This window comes from Gopherus flavomarginatus, chromosome 12 (assembly GCF_025201925.1).
Source record: "Gopherus flavomarginatus isolate rGopFla2 chromosome 12, rGopFla2.mat.asm, whole genome shotgun sequence".
Taxonomy (NCBI): domain Eukaryota; kingdom Metazoa; phylum Chordata; order Testudines; family Testudinidae; genus Gopherus; species Gopherus flavomarginatus.
The window spans coordinates 51,425,252-51,442,917 of record NC_066628.1 but is presented as its reverse complement, the minus strand read 5'-3'; the positions used below and the strand labels follow the sequence as shown (position 1 = coordinate 51,442,917).

At 51.9% G+C, this 17,666-nt stretch overlaps 1 protein-coding gene across 26 annotated transcripts in view; it reads right to left on the bottom strand.

Annotated features, from left to right (window-relative positions):
- Positions 1-17,666, bottom strand: part of RBFOX3 (RNA binding fox-1 homolog 3) — a 433,745-nt gene that overhangs the window by 96,895 nt on the left and 319,184 nt on the right. For 2 of the 26 annotated variants that reach the window (XM_050920029.1, XM_050920007.1), the window contains exon 1: positions 8,712-8,997. The exons of 18 other annotated variants lie outside the window; for them this stretch is intronic. In XM_050920029.1, coding sequence (XP_050775986.1) covers positions 8,712-8,813 — 102 coding nt within the window. In that variant the 5' untranslated portion in view covers positions 8,814-8,997. Of the gene's footprint in view, positions 1-8,711; positions 8,998-9,430; positions 9,561-17,666 lie in introns of those variants that run through there. 6 more of the 26 variants (XM_050920009.1, XM_050920031.1, XM_050920030.1 and 3 more) reach the window with 5 other exon arrangements.

Genomic DNA, 17,666 nt, shown 5'->3' with positions numbered 1-17,666 from the left:
GATCTCCAGGAGCCAGATGCGCCAGCTGGAAGCTACCAGAGAGACAAAGAACATGCAGGTCTGGGGTGGGCAGGGTCTCGGAATGGGCTTTAGGAAATGCCTCCCACTCCCCTGCAGTCAGCCTCAGAAATAAACTCCTACAGCAGGCTCTTATGCAACCCCTCCCTCCCACTGAGCCTGATGCTCCTGCTTTTCTGGGGCCGGTGGCAGATTTAGAGTTACTGGGGCCCCCCAGCCCTGTGCTCAGCTTCATGTTTGGGGCTCCTCCTTGGGCCCCAGCCAAGAAAAAGAACATTCTCCCTTATCTCCCCCTGCCCCAGTTTTTCATTTTTTTTTCTTCATCCTCCTCCTATAAGTAATAGGAAGTAAATGAAAATAAAGTGAGGTACCTTGACTGGTTTTGTAATCTAACTTATTTTTTCACAAACCACTTGAAAATCGCTGAGGGTCTCAGCAGACCACTTAATGATTTTTCTAAACATTGTTTATATCGTTAGCTAACTATTGTAAGGTGCTTTGGATAAGAGCGCTTTATAAAAAAAACAATGTAAAAAAACGGGGTGCCGGGTCTGGCCAGGACATAAGGTGAGGGAGGGGGCTCAGGGCTGGGCAGGAGGTAGAGGTGTGGAGCTCTTATCTGGGGCAGCTTCCGTTCGGAGCGAGGGGTGCAGGTTGGGACGTGGGGGAGTGTAGGAGTCAGGGAGGGCAAGGGGCTGGGGGCGTGTGAGGGGGGTGCAGGAGTCAGGTCAGGAGATGTGGGCTGGGGTTGTGGGGGTGCTCCCAGCCCCCCTGCCCTGAGTGGCTCATGGCAGAGGGTAGTGGGGGTATGTGTAGTAGGAGTGCAGGGGCCCTGCCTTTGTTCCGCCCTGCCCCGATTCCATCCCCTTCTCCAAGGCCCCGCTCCCACCTCCCCCAGTGCACTGAGACCCTGATCCTCCCCCTCCCTCCTGGAGGGCTGGGAGGGGTGGAACGTGGCACGCTCAGGGGAGGAGGCAGGGAAGAGGCGGGGGAGGGGGAGCTAGGCTGCCAGTGGGTGCGGAGCCTGAAGCAGGAGCCCCAGGAGCCGGCAGAACCAAGCTTCTGCCCCCACAGCTGCCCAGCCCTGGGGCCCCTGCCAGGGCCCCCTGTGTTTTACCATAGTAAATCCACCTCTGTCTGTGGCTGTGTGTTAACTGGAGTTAACTCGAGTGTTGCTCCAAGCTCAAGCCCTGTCCACACACACAAACCCCTTAGTGCGGGGGGGGGGGGAAGGAATGCTTTTACCTCATGCTGTCTAGGCTCCAGCTCAAGGTGGCTGCTAGCGCAATCATTCCAAGCACTAATCCAGCGGGTCACATAACCCTGCTGTGTGGTCACTCTCGCTAGGTAACCTCAGCGCACTCAGCTCAAGTGCAGACAACCCAGTGAAAATACAGTCTCAGACACATCCTAGGTGCTCAGAGGCCTCCAAGGCCTGAATCACATTTCAGGTCCCTTGCTGCCTCCTCTTCCCATTTCCCACTCACCCTGCTTGAGTGGCCTAGGTCTCAAGCCCTGCCTCAGACCTCTTAATTCCGGCTGCTGCCTGCGCTCTCCTAGAGCCGTTCTCCTGACATGCTCAACAAGGCATGGGACTCCACTTGCTCCCCATCTGTGGCACGCTTTATTAAACACCAACATGCTGGAATTGCAGCAAGACATGTTCATGGTCCCAGCTGGGACACCCTTCCCTCCTGGAGTCCAGCTCACTCATGTGTCTTGCGCCTCCATTAGCGTCACAGACCCACCATGCACTTAGCAACGTTCAGCTCTGCCTGCACATGCCCATCCCTGATCCATGTACTCACCCATTTGCATACACTCTTATGCACAGACCTGCCTCAGACAAACTTCCTATGCACATACACATCTGTGTTCATTTACACAGTCGCCTCCTGTGTACACCCCCCCACGCTCAAGTACACGTATACGCATGCTGCTTTTCACACACAAGTTCACATCTAGACCCCACACTAGAGATGTGCTAAGAGTTGTTGTTATTCATGAGCATGGACACAGTTCAGACTGAACGCCAAGCGCGCTATCACTCTTCCAGGTCCTCAGAACACTGGCCTGGCCATTCTGGGGCAGAGCTGGCCCATCTAGCCCAGGATCCTGTATTGGACAATGACCAGCACCACACACCTGAGGAAAGGCAAGAAACCCCACAGCAGCAGAGGTGGTGAAACCTGCACACACAGAAGTCTCTTCTTAACCCCTGTTAGAGATTGGCTGAACCTTGAGCTTTAATATCCCTTCCAAGACTTTCAGCATTAGCTATGCTAACTCCAGATATTCTGGATATCCATATTACTGTCCAATCTCATATTGAATCTTGCTAAATTGCTGGACTCAACAACATCCTGTGGCAGTGAGTTCCATAGCCTAACTGTGTTACGGAAAAAGTATTTTCTTTTATCAGTTTTGAATCAGCCACCTTCCCCATCACAGACTGTCCCCTTGGTCTTGTGTCATGAGACTGGGAGAGCAGCAGCTCCCAGTCCCCCCTCTCTAGACCAGTCCTCCACCTATACACTTTCATCATGTCCCTCTGTATTCATCTCCTTTCTAAAGGAAATAATCTGAATTTACTATTCTCATCTCCCTTCTCTGAGCCCTCTGCATTGTCCTTTCTGGGCAGGGCTGCCAGCACTACACAGAGTATCCAGAAGAGGTCTGCACCATTGATTTACGGAAGGGCATTAGGATACTTCCCGGATTACTACATCCCATTCCTTGTGCATCTGAATGTCTCGTTTGCTTTTTGGCTGCAGCTCTACCCTGAGCAGGTCATCACTGAGCTGTCTGCAGTGACGCCCAGGTTCCTCTCCTGAGCTGATACAGCTACTTTGGGCCCTGTCAGGTTTTCTTGCACTGCAAGCCGTTTTGACCCAGGGTATGGCTACACTTGAAATTTCGAAGCGCAGCCGCGGCAGCGCTTTGAAGTGTGAGTGTGGTCGCAGCGCCAGCGCTGGGAGAGAGCTCTCGCAGCGCTGCACGTAAACCACATCCCTTACGGGTGTAGAGAGCTCTCCCAGCGCTGCACGTAAACCACATCCCTTACGGGTGTAGAGAGCTCTCCCAGCACTGCACGTAACCCACATCCCTTACGGGTGTAGCTTGCAGCGCTGGGAGCCGCGCTCCCAGTGCTGCGGCACTGATTACACTGAGGCTTTACAGCGCTGTATCTTGCAGCGCTCAGGGGGGTGTTTTTTCACACCCCTGAGCGTGAAAGTTGCAGCGCTGTAAAGTGCCAGTGTAGCCATGGCCCAGAGGGGAGGCGCATCTCTGGTACCTCTCCTTCCCCCTGCAGAGTCTTCTGCTGGCCTTGTGGATGGAGCAGTTCTGTGCAGCTTGGCCTGGACAGGGAGCAGTTATTTGTTTGGCCAAAGATCCTTAAAGCCCAACAAGCCCTGTGTGTTAAATCACCAGAATTCCATTTACAGCTGTCAGCAGGAATTGGGGGTGGGAGGAAGCAGGAGGATTCACAGACCACTCATAGCAGAATTAACTAGGAAGCCTCAGTGTTCCTGTGGTTTTGGTAATCCCCCTGGAGGAGACAAAAATATGCTGAGTTCGAGACCCCACCCAAACCAACAGGCTATGCACGTCTGTGCCGGACCGAGATGGCTGCTCAGCTAGCGCCGCCAAACTGAACACCCTGGCCCACTCCACTCCCAAAACCAACACTGCAGCCAAGCAATGTGATAAATTGTTTGTTTTGATGCTGCACCTTCTGTTTTAGCATCAAGATCTGAGCGGTGGGTGGGGAGGAGAGTGGGCAGGTGGTGTGTGGCGAGAGGCTGGGTGGGCATGCTGAGTTTGTTATCACAATTAACCTTTCGGCTTTGTTAAAACATATCCCTCCACTGACCAACTAGAATACTGGAAAGAGTTCCGGAGTTATGAAATCGAATCTGGTCACCCAGCACCACAGTATTAAAATACAAGTGCACCTATGACAGGGATATTGCCAGGCAGCAGAGGCCGAAAATGTCATTGCTCGGGGGAAATTGGTTTTATAAATGCTAACATTAATATAAATATTTTAATTTTTTTAAATATAACATTTTCTTTGGCTTGAGCTTTCCCCTGCTGTGTTTGGAGCCCAAGCACTGCAGCATCGGGCTAGGGCTTAGAACCAGGAAGTAGGACCAAAGAGTCAGCTGTTGGTTTGCAGACATAAGTCAAATAGAAGCAGCAAACAAATGGCACAAAGGCTGGAAAGGCAATGAGATTTAACAAGAAACGATCCAGTGGCTAAGATGTTGCTAGTAATAATGGAACTTTCTCTCTCTAAAAATACGAGATTTTTAACCTGACAGCAACCCTCCAGGACAGGGTTTTCCAAGCAGCCTGTCGCAATAGCTGCTCCAGTGAGCAGCCTGAGCTGATGCCCAGTGTGAGAATGCACAGTGACTCACAGAGCTGGTCCACACTAGGGGGGGGGAAATCGATCTTAGATACGCAACTTCAGCTACGTGAATAACGTAGCTGAAGTCGAATATCTAAGTTCGGATTACTCACCCGTCCTCACGGCACGGGATCGATGTCCGCGGCTCCCCCTGTCGATTCCGGAACTCCGTTGGGGTTGGTGGAGTTCCGGAATCGATATAAGCGCGCTTGGGGATCGATACATCGCGTCTAGATTAGACGCGATATATCGATCCCCGAGCAATCGATTTTAACCCGCCGATACGGCAGGTAGTCTGGACGTGGCCACAGAGCCAGGTCACTTTTAAAAAGGGAGGCGCCTTCTAATGCTTAAACAATCCCTGGGGGTTATTCAGCAGTTAGTTTAGCCCAGGGGTTTTCAAACTGGGGGCCAGGACCCCTCGGGGGCCACATTATTACATGGGGGGTCGCAAACGGTCAGCCTCCCCCCCAAAACCCGCTTCACCTCCAGCATTTATAATGCTGTTAAATATATAAAAATGTGTTTTTAATTTACAAGGGAGGGTCACGCTCAGAGGCTTGCCGTGTGAAAGGGGTCACCAATATAAACGTTTGAGAACCACTGGCTTAGCCCTTCTGTCAATTAACTCCGTTTAGCCTCTCCAGACAGCGCAGAGAGGAGTTACTGCACACCATGCCCTGAGCCCAGATTTCCAGAGCTTTCTAATGGTGACCGTGAGGCCCGGAGCCCAGTCTGCACCCCCAGGCCAGCGAGATGGCTGTTAAGTGTTCTTTTGTCATGATGCTTAAGACACTTTTTGACAGTGACTGACTCCTCTGTGTACTTGGCTGAACAATCAGTCTCTCTCCCTATAGCGCTCAGGTTCCCACTGATCAAATTATTATAACCCAGCCTCACTGGAACTCTTGCTCCTACCTTTCCTCATGCTGCCTGCTCTGGGAGAACTCCTCAGACCTGTGTCCAGCTAGTCTGGTTCCTGCACACAATCCTGCACTCAACCAGGGCCCCAGCATGCACTCTATCAGCCCCTCTTCTCCCAACTTGATCCTGAAACCCCACCTTGCTGCAATCCCAGCCCGGGGAAGTGTGGTTGAGGATTGTGACCCGGAGCCCACGCAGCGCATCAGATGGCTTTGCACCAGGCAGAGAGCTGTGTAACAAGGCTACCAGCTGCTGGGAGTGAGGAAGGACAGCACAGCTGCTCCCGAGGAGCTAATCTGAGTGAACCACAAGAAGCATGCAGCTGCCTTTGATGAGCTATTCACAAACACCAAAGACCACACTGCAGCTGGATTCTCCCTGGCATTTGGTTAATACACGTTTTGCAGACAACTTCCTTTTCTGGTTTTCCCATGAAATGTTAGCACGAGAAAAAACATTGGTGCTAAGAAGCCAGAGAAGCGCGGTAGGGCTTCTTTATACCAAAACCCCCAAGAAACTGAGTAGTTTTCTGGCTGATAGAGTGTGTGTCCTGTTCCTAGGGATTTAAGCAAGGAATGCAGGGCTTAGTTCAAATGACTCTCGTGATATGACAGACATGTTTACAGTACGTGCATCTCTGTCTGTGTATAGAGAGCACACACCTTAATGATCCATGCGCATTAGCAACACACCCTAGGAATAGTCACACCCATATGCACAATGACTGATTTTCAGAACTGTGGAGCATCTTCAAAATCAAGTCAGTCCAAAAGTCCCATATATCTTCTCTCTCTCTCTCTCTCTTTACACACATACACTATGAGATATACACACGTGTATATATATACACACGTATTATAAACAAGTTAGATCTATCACAGAAACATTAAGAATATCTAAGTTATCTTCACTTTCCATGTCCAGCCTTTATGCAAAGATACATTTAAAAAAGAAAACGAAGTTTAAGCTAAATTAATTCCATTGTTTCTGGGTTATGTGCAGGTGAAATATGTCCAGTCTGCCCCTGTAAAGCATAGTTCCATGGCTACGGATGGCATATACACTGGTAGATAGTATTCTTATCGTAAGGGTGCTTTGTTCACAGGATTCTTGATGTAATTCACATCTAAAATCCATCGTGAATTTCAGAAACAAACTAGTGATGCACAATAAATGAACTACTCTGTGGTCAGTATCCACAGTGTGCCACACACAGCAGATCCATTACTATGGACCCAAGTATGGCACAGCTGTGTGCTATGAGTAGTACTGAGGTGACCTCTGGCTCTTTGGTCCCTTTTCACATGCTTCTTGGGCTATTTGATGTCTCTTTGCCTGGCTTCTTGTTGCTACGTTTACCAAAGAGTCCATCCCCAACCCTGAACACAGCCTCTCACCACAGCCAAACACAAGGGAAGAAGAAAGAGGATTGGGCTTGTAGCTCACTATTCGGGTAAAATACCAGCGCCAAACCCTCCTTTCTGACCAACATTTCCAAACTGCTGCCAAAGAGAAAGGGTCTTCTGGGAGAGCAAAGAGAGAGAATCCCAATTCAAACAAACAGGGTGATGAAAGGAGCAAGAACTCACTGGGAGCAAATGAGAGGGAGTGATGGAGCCGCAAATGAGGTGAAAAGCTCTCCTTCTCCCAGACCCTACATTTCACTTCTGTGCGCTCTTCAGCCATGGCCAGGCAGCAAATCCACCCTACCCAAACCACCTGTTTCCAGTGCATCCTGCACATGTGATGGATGGTGATAGCCACCCCAGACTCTGGGCAGCTCAGCACAGGCAGCCCAGCGTAGAGGTTGGCAGACTACACAGCTCTAAAATATGAGCGAAAGCCGATTGTGAAAGGGAGTGAGGAAAAAAGGAATTACATTTAGAAACCAAAAACTCCCATGTCCCCGAAACTAGCTGCAGGTTCAAAGCCTGAGAATTCCCCAGGGTGCTGCCCTCAGACATTGAACTAAGCTCTCCAGTGACCAGTGGGAATTTTGGGACATTTTTCGCTTGATGCCAAATGCCCAAGCTTCACGCCTGGAGAGCAGAGCAGGAAGTCCCATGGAGTCTCCTGGACGAGGAAGGAGAGGTTGAGATTTAAATACAACACCCCTCAGGCTCTCCCTAAGCCCCTCTCTTCAGGAAGGCGCTGTCCAGTCCGAAGAGCAGCTCCTGTCGCTTGGCCCCTCATGGCTTTCTAGTATGCGCACACAGTCACAGTTCAGAGCTTTGCCTGAAGCACGTATCCTTCTTTCACCAGCAGTAATCCCACGTTTTTCAGAATCCCCCCTTTCTAATGAATGCTGGAATTAGAAGCCAGGCTCTAATGCTGCTCCACTCTCTAGCCAGGGCACATTTTGGTACTGAGCCAACTCAGACCAAGTCTTTACAATTTTTTAAAGAAATGAAACAAATGCAACCTCCCCATACAAGAGCTTAAGCCCAACAAATGGAGCCCCCGGCCCTAGGTGCCAGCTTGCAGGTGAAATGCGCAGGCCACGCAGAGAGGGCAGGTAGGAGGTTATGAATTTAAGTACTCGAAGCATAAAGGGAAGGTTAGCCTGGCTGGGACACAGGGTTTTGGACACAGCAAAGAGGCTTTTGAAGAGAACACTTCCTCTCCCGAGCAGCGGTTCCCAGGGATCACCAGGTGGGGAACTCACAGCACCAGAACCAACAGACAAGCTGAGAACAGAACCGAGACTCAGGAAACCCCAGTGAGAAGTTAAGAAACTAACTAATGCACAGGGGAATTCTCCAGCTCTGAGAGATGGTATCAGGAGATGCCCAAAGTCCTGGCATTCTCCTGAATAAACTAGACCTATTGAGATGCATCTGTGAGCCTCTGTATGAACACCTGAAACACCCTGATGTATAGCTAATGTTATTTGTGTCTCATGTACACATATATGTGTACGGCACGTGTGTGTAATAGATTTCTCTCTTTCCCCGCTTCTCCCTGTATGTCATCCACACTATGCAGATCCTGTATTTCTAAAAGTTGAGTGTAAATGATTTCTCCTCATTGCTGATGCTGAATAGCAGCTGCGAGGAAGCGAAAGTGCTGGACTCTGCATTTCGCACTGTGCCAGCAGCTCAGCCCCTGGTCAGGCACAGAACCCTGGCACGCAGCAGAAACCTCAACAGAATAACTAGAGAACCAAAAAATGACACTCCCAACCAAAGAACAAAGCAAGTAAACGGCCCGGGTGCCAACCCCGGTGTGGATGAGTTGGAAATGGCCTATCACGGGCTAGGAGGAAGAGGTTCAGCTCTGACCTTTAGCTCAGTGGGTGCTGGCCAGAGAGCATGTGCAAGCGTCCCAGCAAAAACCCAAGAAGGGGGTCACTTACCTGCGGGAGGTAGAGAAAGGCTGGAGGGCAGGGGAGGGAGTGAGGAAGCATGCCTGAGTTGGAGATAAGGAGGCAGCCCGAGTTAGCCATGGAGCACAGCATGTGTTGACAGGTAGCCGTGGAGCTGCTTGCAGTCAGTTTTGTCCTCTTCTATCCACTCTGCTTATTCTCCTTTTTCCTTTCTCTCTCTCCCACTCGGTGCTTTTCCTCTTCCTCTGTCCCCTCCCCTCCCCCTTGTGGTGCTATTTGAGAGGCTACATCTGAGGAACACTTGCCTTGCCCTCTGCTCTTACACTGAAGGAACAATGCTCGGCTATTTACTTTGGTGCCATTAGACACTGGCACTGAATGAATGGTCTGCACAGGAGGGGGGGGGGGGGGCTGAAAGGGAGGGGAGGAGAGAGGGAGGGTGAGGGAGTGACAGAGAAAGGGGCGGGAGGTGGAGTAGGAGGGGGAGTCCCCTGTGCATTCAGACATCAGACTGAGCTCTGTATAAAATGAAGAGAATCCATAATGACATGAGAACAGCTGATCCTGCACTTAACTCCTCAGATGCTGCAGCACATTTGCAGACTGTTCTCCCCACCTCCTCCTCATCCTCCTTCCCAGATCTGAGACAAATACGCTGCCGGGCTGGTTTTCTGCTTGGCTGGGGAATCGGGTGGGAAGGAGCTGGCCTCCTTTCCAGATACCAACTCAGAAGAAAAGAAAGCTCTTACCAGGAGTTTCGGTGATGTAATCCAGGCACATACGCCATGGGAAGGCTGCTGCTGTTGCTGCTGCTGGGAAGCCTGCACTTCCAAACTGAGTGCAGCCAGCCCCCTGGAAGAGAAACCTCACGAACACGCCGCACAGCCCTGGGCTTCGGGATTCTCCAGACCAACCCAGGGAGAGAAACACACCCAGATGTGCACACAGCATCACCCCTCGCCCCTAAAATGCACATGTGCAAACACAGTCCCACACTGCTTACACAGACACACACAGATGTGCATGCATGCACATGGCGACATGCATTATACACACAGAAACTCATCTCCCCACCCAGAGACACACCCATCTGCTCCCATGTGCACACACACACAGACAGGCAGCCATGCATTGTGCACACACAGCCGCACACTCCTGCAGACATCCACGCACAAATACCAGGTCGCACACCCACACAGATGGAAGCCAGCCGACCTTGAAAGACGAGTTGTGTTTGGCAGGGTCTGTGGTGACCGCATTACTCTCAAGTGCTGGATGGCTTGTCCCAAATAAGTGTAAATAAATCTAAGCTCCCCAGGTAGGGCTAGTTCCCAGCAGTTTGATGTAATGGGCCCTGGCCCGGGATGTGCTGCCTCCTGCAGGGCAGGATCCCTGAGGAACTGGCCAATGCATCGGTGCAGTATAGACAGGGAACTTTACCTTGAGCGCTCAGGAAAGGCTATCAGATTTTCCCATTACATGGCTCTCTCCAAGAACCATTCCTGCTCACAAAGACCCACCCCAGACTGCTCCCAAGACACCATCGAGACGTCCCATAGGCTCTGCAATGAGCCCATGAACCACGGCGACCAGCAGGGGTCACTGAAGCAGCAGCAGAAGCTCATGACTAAGGCTAAGATTTTGTCACAGCTATTTTTAGTAAAAGTCAGGGACAGGATGTGGGCAAGAAACAATAGATCATAGAAGCCCAATCCCGCCATCCGGGGCTGAAGTCACAGTGGTCATGTAAAATCATGGAATCCATGACCTCCGTGAGCAACTCACAGCCTTATTCACGACTTTTAGGTTCACCCCAGCAATGTTCCCACCCTCTCCCAGTCTGGATTAAAACACAGAGTTTGAATCTTGTACTAGTGCACAATTGGTCAGAGGCACACTCCTAGTGAATTACTAATGTGTGCGTCTATCCTAGCTACCTCAGTGATACACCCGTATGTCTGTGTGGGAGAGAGAAAGCTACCACACGGAGGGACCATGCTTGTGGCTTTGTGTCATTACTTTGGTCCTTCCATCCCTCCTTCTTTCCTCAAGCTTCACTGCAGTTACTTCCCTTCAAAGTCTAACCACTGAAGTGCTTGTCACTTCTCGCCATGTGGCCCTAGCACTCATACAGCCATACAAATTCCAGGCCACATTTTCAAAGAGCTTCAGGGCGGGGTGCATACAGAGCTGCTGCGTGTGCAGAGCGGGATCTCTGCCTGAGCTGCCCATGCCAATGCAGTGCCACTAGTGTTGTCTGGCCATGTTTCAGGGGCCTGCACCACATGGATCTTAGCTCTGGTCACAGCCAGCTACAAAGCAGCCTGGACTGGTTTGTTCTCATATATTTGGGAAACTGAGTCCTGGGTTGGATTCAATTTCCATCTTGGCTGAACAGGATGCCCAAAGGTTTGTTTCTGTCAGCAGCTGCTGATTCCATGTGTCCTTTGGCACCTCCAGCACATGGACAGCTCTGCTCGGAAGCTGGGATTTTTCACATCCCCCTCCCACAAAGTGCCATGCTGCAGCATCCTGGGCATTTGCAGCGGTTCCAGTTTATGCTGCAGATACATGGCAGGCAATGCACAATTCCACAGCCCTCCCAAAGCTGCTGACCTCAGTCTCACGGGGCTGACAGGCTGTTAAGCAGCACCAATAAAAGCAATGACTGCGCAGGCCTGGGGCCACTGAGCAAAGGGAAAATCAAAGCACAAGTGGGCTGCCTTTCTTCTGGGGTGAAAGCCACTGGGAGAGTCTCAGAAGAGGAATGCCGAACAGGCGCTCAGCAAACAGGTCCAATGCCAAGAGGCAGACGGCTTCTGAAAATGGCTAACGCTGTCCCTACTTTGCCCTCTGGTAACTGCAGGGGATCACACAGCAGCACTCAGTGAAGGTGCCTCCATCCAAGCTCCTGACATGGGGATCTGGCTGCAGGAAACCTAATCTCCAGGCTAGATGACTGCTACTCCCCCTGCCTCTGTACCCAGACAAGGAAACGACCACAGCAGCCTGCCCCCTACAGCTGCAGAGCTCTTACACATGCACTGGCTCCCCCTGCACTCCCAGCTCCAAGTCCAGGTGCTGGTGGGATACAGGCACTCTCACAACAGCTAAGATTGCAATATATCCTGTGCTTATCAGAGTCCAGATGAAGTTTCGGGGGAGCTGGAGGCCCAGGACTCTCGAAGATCCTTCCAAAGAGGGTGAGGGAGACCCGTTCCCTCATTGTCTTTGGGTTGTGCTGCAAGACTCACCTCTGCCCCAGAGAGCCTGGAAAGAAGTGAACTACGATGGGACATACGCTCTAATGGCCCAAGATTAAACCTATGGCAGGGAGGAGGACCTGGGCCTCACACTGGGGACTCATGAACCCTAGAGTTGGAGAACTGCGTGACACTCAGGGTGCTTAACCCAGATCCTGTGGCTTGATGCTGTGGTGAGATATGCTTTATATATGCAGAGGCAGGCAGGCAATTCTTTTGGTGAGTAAAGGGGGAGTTCTCTGAATTCCATACTTGCCTGTACACCCCGCCTCTAAGGCCCCAGTGACTTTTGCACTGTCTTCAGTCAGCCAGAGGGGAACAGTGGAGGGCAATGCTTGGTGCTTCCCACCTGGGAGGCGAGAGAATGAGCTGTGAAATGCTACATACAATGTGTGAGCTAACACAGATGAGACCAGATGGCTCAAGGGTCAGCACACAGAGCCTTTCCCCTCTGCATCGCTGGCTTGATTGCGATCCAGGATGGCAGAGACTCAAAAGATGTTCCCATCTGGTGGCCAGTGGGAGCAAGCTAAGGGGACTTTGCCAGAGTAACAGCCCATGTCATAAAATGCATCCATACACAGCTGGCAAGAAAGGAAGGCAGAGTGGGCCCTGGAGCTGTGAGCTGCCCTCTGAGCTGCAGGGTCAAGGCATGGGATGGGGCTGGTCATGGATGAGCTTACCTGCCCTGTTGTCCTCCATTTTGAGGCTAGGAGCTCCTGGCCTCCAAGGCTCTCAATCCACACCACTTTCACCAGCGTAACATACACTCGCATTTACATTCACACACAGCTAGGCCTCTTCCCCAGCTTGGTTATGAGATGGAAGCAGTAAACACGCAGAATATCAAACCACAGAAGACTCACGGAGCTGTGGTGCTCTGCGGTCCCCTCTCTCCCAGTATCTGGCCTCTTGCAGAGATGTCTCCATTACAGGAAGGGACCCACAAGCAAACACTTCCCGGGACACAGGTCGGGGAGTCCCCTCTGGCTCTAGGGCTATTCAGAATCCATGGAGGTGGCTTGACAGGTGGGATCACACTCACCAATGGTCTATAGAGCTCAGCACTCCCCTTTTCTCTCTGCTGTTCTCAGCGGCTCTGTGCAGGAACTGGGATGGGGAGGGAATGACAGACCCACCTGGGGAATAACTGCCACTTCAGCTACAATTGCCACAACACGGGCTTCCAGCAGACGGCACAATCACTCCCAGAAGTTAGCTCCTTCGTTCGGCGTGGAGATGGTGGTGAGTGTTGGTGACAATTTACTAAGGCTACGGCTCCACTTCAGCTTAGGGCAGTGTGACTAAACCACCCCCTGAGCGACATAAGTTACACCGACCTGAACACTGGTGTGCACCACTGTCACGGAGTCACCGGGCGATGCTCTGGAACTGCTCCCCACCAAGCCAGGCAGGACTTTGGGGAGCCTCCTCTCCCTTGGAGCAGACTTGTTCAGGGCAAGAAGCTCACACGTCTTCACCTCCTGGGTCTCTCCTTGGAGCATTCAGCATCCTCTGCCCCTCCGTGCGCTTCCCACAGCAAGCCCACCCCAGCGGGGTCTTGGGGAAGCCACTGGGTCCTGCTCCCCCACTTTGCAGTCAGAGGTGACTCTCAGCCAGCCAGTAAAACAGAGGTTTATTCGATGACAGGAACAGGGTCTAAAACAGAGCTTGTAGATACAGCGAACTGGACCCCTCGGCCGGGTCCATTCTGGGGGGCAGTGAACCAGACCCCCCACGTCTGCACTTCACTCCTCGTCCCCAGCCAGCTCCAGACTAACAACCCCTGCCAGCCTCTCCTCTCTCCTCAGCCCCTTTCCCGGGCCAGGAAGTCACCTGATCCCTTTGTCTCCAACACCTTCAGCTGGCACCTTTGCAGGGGAGAGGCCCAGGCCATCAGTTGCTAGGAGACAGAGGGTCAGGCATTTAGGTGCACTGGCCCTTTGCTCTGCCAGATACTTAAGAACTGCTATGGGGACACTGAGGCACCAACACAGTATTGAGAGAAAACATTAAGAACATTCCCAGTTCCTCACAACCGCACTATGTCGGCAGGAAAGCTTCTCTCACCGACACGGCAGCCATCGCTTGTTGGGGGTAGCCGAGGGAAGTGCTCTCTCCTGTTGGCTTAGAGCAGCTCAGCCGTAATGTCTCTAGTGCAGCTCCAAGTTTGCACTGGGAATGCAGGAGCCTCCGAACACTGGGGCCAGATTGCAAATGGAACCTGGTCTCCAGAACTTCCCAGAGGGACCCTGCTCAGCTTTATGGAGCCTGCGCTGCAGCCCCAGCGGAAACCCCGGAAAACGGAAAATCTCTCTGGAAGGGAAGCTTATTTATCTGTTTAATTAAGATGTGTTCACCAAGCGCACAGATTCTGTTCCATCTGTCTCACTTACAGCCACGTCCCAGGAAAATTAAACATAATAAATATCTGAAGAAGGAAAGCAAAGGGCACATGTGGGCTACGTGATCAAAGGCAGAAGTTGCACAGAGTTGCAGTTCTAAGCACGTCTTTCTTTCTGCCCTCTGGGGATGGGCGGCAATGCGCTCACATGCACAGGATGGGGCTGGCATTCTCTCCAGTCAGCACTATTTTATTTTTTTATTTATTTTAAGTAAACTCTTGAGATTTCTCAATTTTGTTTCCTGCAACAGGAAGACAGATTCCTCATGGGGAAAGAAGGAAACGCCTTCACTCACTGATTCCAAGCCTCAGCAAGCTGGCGCCCTCAAGGGAGAGTCACTTCCAAGCGGAAGAGGGATTATGGGCTGACAGCACCGTAGTCCTTTGGGCTCCTAAAAGGCAGCTCTGCTAGCCTGTTACATACTTGTGGCAGCCTAGATATTCAGGAGCTGGACTTGAAAATCCATGAAAAGTTAATTTACTAATTTTCTTTCTGCAACAATTGGCTCAAAGACAGCAGAATTTTGCTGGCTTTTGAACCGGGTGCTGAAAGGCTTTGAGGTGCCCTTTGTGCTACTGAGAGTTTCATCATTGCCAGGGGAACACTCGCCCTCCCACCGTTATCAAACATCCAACAGTGTGTCAGGTGCTAGCTTGGGACTTGGTAGACCTCTGCCACAGACTCCCCGTCCCATCTGTGTGGGCCTCAGTACCCATCTATACAATGTAGAATCATAGGACTGGAAGGGACCTCCAGAGGTCAACTAGTCCTGTCCCCTGCTCTCCAGGCAGGACTAAGTATAATCTACCGTCCCTGACAGGTGTTTGTCCAACCTGCTCTTAAAGATCCCCAGTGATGGAGATTCCACAGCCTCCCTAGGCAATTTATTCCAGTGCTTAACCACCCCGAGAGTTAGGAAGTTTTTCCTCATGTCCAACCTAAACCTCCCTTGCTGCAATTTAAGCCCATTGCTGCTTGTCCTATCCTCAGAGGCTAATAGAGGAACAGTTTTTCTCTCTCCTCCATGTGACAAGGGACAAATGCCCTTCTCTGCTGCATAGGGGACTGGGGGACAAATACATTCAAGTTTGTGAGGAGTTCAGCTGCTGTGGTTGTGGGGGCCAGAAATGCACCTTCGACAGAACAGGGAGATGGAATGACAGCAGCAAATGTGATTAGGCTGCAAATGAAAGATTCCACCTAGCTCTCTCTGTTGGACATTCTTCCACCCCCCGAAACAAGAGCACAAATTGCCAAAAGTCTCTATGCATGAGAGGCACAAAGCTGAGTAATTAAGGCTGGGAAGTCTGGGCCAAGCTGCATGTGGACCCTGCACAGGATTAGCAGGGGGTGGGGTGGGTCAGACCTAAGGAGCACTGGCAGAGCTAACATGAGGCAGGAATAATCTGAAGACTGTGGTCCCAGTGATGGGCACTCAGTACTCAGAAGAAATCCAAACCCAAAGGAGGAGACTCCGAAAGAGAGACATGGAGATGGACAGGGGTGCTCCCATGAACTCCAGGAGCAAAGCACATGCCTCGCCTACTCCAGGGCCCCGACAGTTACAGCATCCATGAATTACAAGCAAAGCAGTAGTTAGTCACAGATGTAAAGAAATTCAGTGAACGCTGGTGAGGGGTCTGCACTCACCTCTGAGCTGCCCTGCAACAACGGCAGCAGTAACAATGACACCCCTCAGCCAGGGGTGAGGGGAAAGGTTTCTCAGGTCCCTTCGGGCTGGAGTCTGCTGCTCTCCCAACTCAGCGTGCTACCCAGAGCCTGAGCCACGAGCCTGCTCCCCTGGGAAACAGCTGTCCAGCTGCTGTTCCCCAGGGAACAGGGGCTGAGGAACCCTCTCTCAGTACGGGTACGTCTGCACTGCAGTTAGAGGTGTGACTGCAGCTTGGCTAGGCAGACCCACCATAGCATTAGTCTAGCTACCGTGGCTAAAAAGAGCAGTGAAAAGGTAATGGCATAGGCTGTACAAGCCTGCCCAGGACCCTGGAGATGTACTCACGTTGCTAGCCCAGAGCAGGGTCTGCACGCTGCATTTTCATTGCTCTCTCTACCTGTCCTAAGGAGATTAAAGTTAGTGCGCGTATGCCTGCCTGAGCTGCCATCACGCCTCTGACTGCAGCAAAGACAGTGCAGATGGAGGGGGTACGAAGGCAGAACAGGGGATGGCACAGCAGGGCCCCCCTCAAATATTACACACACGGAAATGCAGGATGTTCTTACTCTGACCCAGTCCTAGTTCCCTTTGCTCTGCCCAAGCCTCCTTGGCAGTAGGGGTCACCCTTGCTCTGCTCGCAAAGCAATCCCTGCACCAACTAATCACTTTGGGAACTAATGTCCTTTTGGGGCCTGTCTCTGCTGCCCTGCCCTGGTGCACTCATCCACAGCAGCACAATCGGGTGTACGCTCTAATCAGACCCCAGTGGAGCAGGGCGACGTAGGACCAGGCAGCCAGACCTATCTTACAAGGAGTTAAAAAACTCCAGGGAGCAGATCCTTCCACGAGAAGCCAATACACCATCCTCCCAGATGAGCCGTGCCCGTCCTGCTGGCAGTGCAGGACGTGCTGGTCGGGGTTGCTGGGCACGGTGCATTGAGAGACGCAGGTGCCCAGAGTTTAGGAACAGAAGGAAACAAAGTGCGTGAGCTCCAGCTCCAGTGCAATCTGCTCACGCTGCTCTCTACCTGTGCCTGCTGCCTGTTCACAGGCCCCCCCGAGGCCAAGGATGTATTTCTTTGGGATCCCCATATAATCAGGATAGATTGCTGATGTATTCCTTTGGCTCCAGCAGGCAGACACAGGGGTTAAACATTGACAGCAAATGTATTGGCCTCCCACCTGGCAATGACAGCATTGTCCTGAGGGAGTGAGCACCTGGCCAGGCCAGCAGCAGGGGAAGCTTGGTTCTTCATAACTTTTCACCGGAGGCCTAGCAGTACCACCTCCACCCCCTCAGCCACAAGCTGCCCTAGTGCCACTCAGTGGGCAGGCTGCAGGATCCATGGCTCCTGGGGTCAGGATTCTGCTCCAGGGAGCCTGTGGCTCTGACCCAGCCTGTAACTCAGGGACTCAGTGCTGGGCTTGACTTTCGAATGGAAAGAGTGCAGTGTCTTCTGGGACCCTTCCATATCTCGGCCAGATACTAGACAGGGATGGGGGTGCTCCAAGGGACTCTTCCCTACTGTAGGATCCTGCAGTGAAGCCAGGATCCTGGCCCAGGAATTCAGCCTCCGCCCACACCCCTGTTTGTTCAGGCCTGGGCCGCTCAGCAATGCATTCCCACCTCCAGTAAATTACTGGG